The 2603-nt window shown below is 56.2% G+C and overlaps 1 protein-coding gene across 2 annotated transcripts in view; it reads left to right on the forward strand.

Annotated features, from left to right (window-relative positions):
• The window catches only part of LOC105902097 (E3 ubiquitin-protein ligase pellino homolog 2), a 13061-nt gene extending 10458 nt beyond the window's left edge, over positions 1–2603 (forward strand). For both annotated transcript variants that reach the window (XM_031582122.2, XM_031582123.2), the window contains one exon: positions 83–2603. In XM_031582122.2, coding sequence (XP_031437982.1) covers positions 83–685 — 603 coding nt within the window. In that variant the 3' untranslated portion in view covers positions 686–2603. The remainder of the gene's footprint in view (positions 1–82) is intronic.

Below are 2603 nucleotides of genomic sequence, written 5' to 3' on the forward strand. Positions count from 1 at the left end.
TTCTGCGGTGGCTAACGCTAACTCTCTGTGGTGTTCTGGTGTTTCTGCGGTGGCTAACTCTCTGTGGTGTTCTGGTCCTCAGGCTTCGGGGGAGAGCAGCGCCCTGCAGGACGGATCCCTGGTGGACCTGTGCGGCGCCACCCTGCTGTGGCGCACGGCCGAGGGGCTGCTGCGGGCACCCACCCTGCGCCACCTGGACGCGCTGCGGCTGGAGCTGAACGCCGGCCGCCCGCAGTGCCCCGTGGGCCTCAACACGCTGGCCTTTCCCAGCCTGCCCCGCAGCCACAGCCTGGAGGAGCGCCAGCCCTGGGTCTACCTGGCCTGCAACCACGTGCATGGCCACCACGACTGGGGCCAGCGGCCCGAGCGCCACCGCGAGGAAGGGGGCGGCGAGGAGGGCGGTGGCGTGGGGGGGAACCGCGAGTGCCCGCTGTGCCGGTCGGTGGGGCCGTACGTGCCGCTGTGGCTGGGGAGCGAGCCGGCGCTGTACGTGGACGCCGGCGCCCCCACGCACACCTTCACCCCCTGCGGGCACGTCTGCTCGGAGCGCACGGCGCGCTACTGGGCCGAGACGCCGCTGCCCCACGGCACCCACGCCTTCCGACCCACCTGCCCCTTCTGCTCCACGCCACTCTCGCCCACCCCCGGATTCTCCCGCCTGATCTTCCAGGGCCCCGTCGACTGACCCCCCCACTCCACCCACTCCACCCTGACCCCCCCCCCCTCAACCTGACAGCAGCCGCCTGCGGAGAAGGACTGGCTGAGCTGCCGCCCCCCCCACAGTGATGTCCCTGAGCCGGCCAGAGGTGTACACACACACACACACACACACACACACACACACTCACTGTCAGGCTCTATGTGTGGGGTCAGCTTGAGCTGTTAGTTTGGTTTGTTTCGTCGATGTTTTGTTGAAAGCTGTTTTACCGGACTTGTGCACACCAAGGGACCGTAGCCGAGTCCTCCAGAAAACAGAGCTCCAGTGAGGTCTGTATTTGGCATTAAAGCTATCCGATCTTAAACCACAGAGCTCCAGTGGGGTCTGTATTTGGCATTAAAGCTATCCGATATTAAACCACAGAGCTCCAGTGGGGTCTGTATTTGGCATTAAAGCTATCTGATATTAAACCACAGAGCTCCAGTGAGGTCTGTATTTGGCATTAAAGCTATCCGATATTAAACCACAGAGCTCCAGTGGGGTCTGTATTTGGCATTAAAGCTATCCGATATTAAACCACAGAGCTCCAGTGAGGTCTGTATTTGGCATTACAGTTTTCCGATCTAAAACCAGAAAGTAAACGCAATTTATGACCGCTGGTGGATCCAAATGATCCCAAGATGAATAACTCACTGTTAAAGTAGTATTAACTAACATGCAATGCTCTTGAAAATACTAACACTAGACCCCTGCGTGACCATTGGCGATGCCTGGATGCTCTACAAGCCAAGTTCTCACGGGTTCAGACCAACGAAACAGACCAAATCTGAAACAAGCCTTAAGCATGACCTCCTGGTTCAGTAACTGCTCGTAGATGTCAGGCTCTTGGCTGGATGCATCCACCAGGGCTTTGCCTCCCAAAAGCTGGTCTGTGTTTCCACCATGTTTGACTGACTGAGAGACATCTTGGTTCTTCATGCTGGTGGTGGGACCGCCATGCTTTAGGGAAACACAGAATCTTTCAAGGTTAAGGGTCAGCTGCTCATAGTTACTTGTTCAAAACGCCTTTTACCCCTGAGCCTGCTGTGTGTGTGTGTGTGTGTGTGTGTGTGTGTGTGTGTGTGTGTGTGTGTGTGTGTGTGTGTGTGTGTGTGTGTGTGTGTGTGTGTGTGTGTGTGTGTGTGTACACCTCTGCAGTCCGGTTGCCTATAACAGCCACCGGCGCTGGAGGTTCCGCCAGAGGGCCGAGCCCGTTTGGTTCCTCAACGGCCCGTTTGGGCCTGTCATCACTGACTTACCCCCAGTCACCCTGACCAGAACACACTCCCTTTGGCCCGTTTGGGCCCGTCATCACTGACTTACCCCCCAGTCACCCCCTGACCGGAACACACTTCCACTCCAAGACAGTACTTTACTCAAGCAATACACAGTCCGTCTAAGCTAGCTTCCTTCAACCAAGAGATGCAACGCTGCAGTCCACTTTACTGTAAACGCCACAATATTGCCTCCGCCACTGGGAGCCCCAGCAGCCCCAGGGTCAAGGGGTCAGGGGTCAGGGTGTAGATGTAGCCCTCGCCAGGTCGTAGCTGCGCCTGGGACGCATCCGGGCCGCTTTCGGGCCCGACCCAGCCCGGGTCCGTTCCCCGGGTCAGCTGCCGTCCGGCTCCTCCTATTTAGAGGTCTTGATCTTTATTTTTCACTTGTTTGTGTTTAGCATTTGAATGGAATGTGTGGTTGTAGCAACAGTGTGTAGAACAGTGCGGAGATGCTCATATTTTTCTATACGTGACCGCAGGTCTCCCGCTGACGACCTGGTCGGCTCCTTTTTTATACTCCAGTGTTTGACATATAGCAGTACAGTATATATATGAATATATATATTGTGCGTATGTGTGGATGTATGATATATGATATGATGTGACTACTAAAGACCTCTCAGCTCAAA

This window comes from Clupea harengus, chromosome 15 (assembly GCF_900700415.2).
Source record: "Clupea harengus chromosome 15, Ch_v2.0.2, whole genome shotgun sequence".
NCBI classification, from domain to species: domain Eukaryota; kingdom Metazoa; phylum Chordata; class Actinopteri; order Clupeiformes; family Clupeidae; genus Clupea; species Clupea harengus.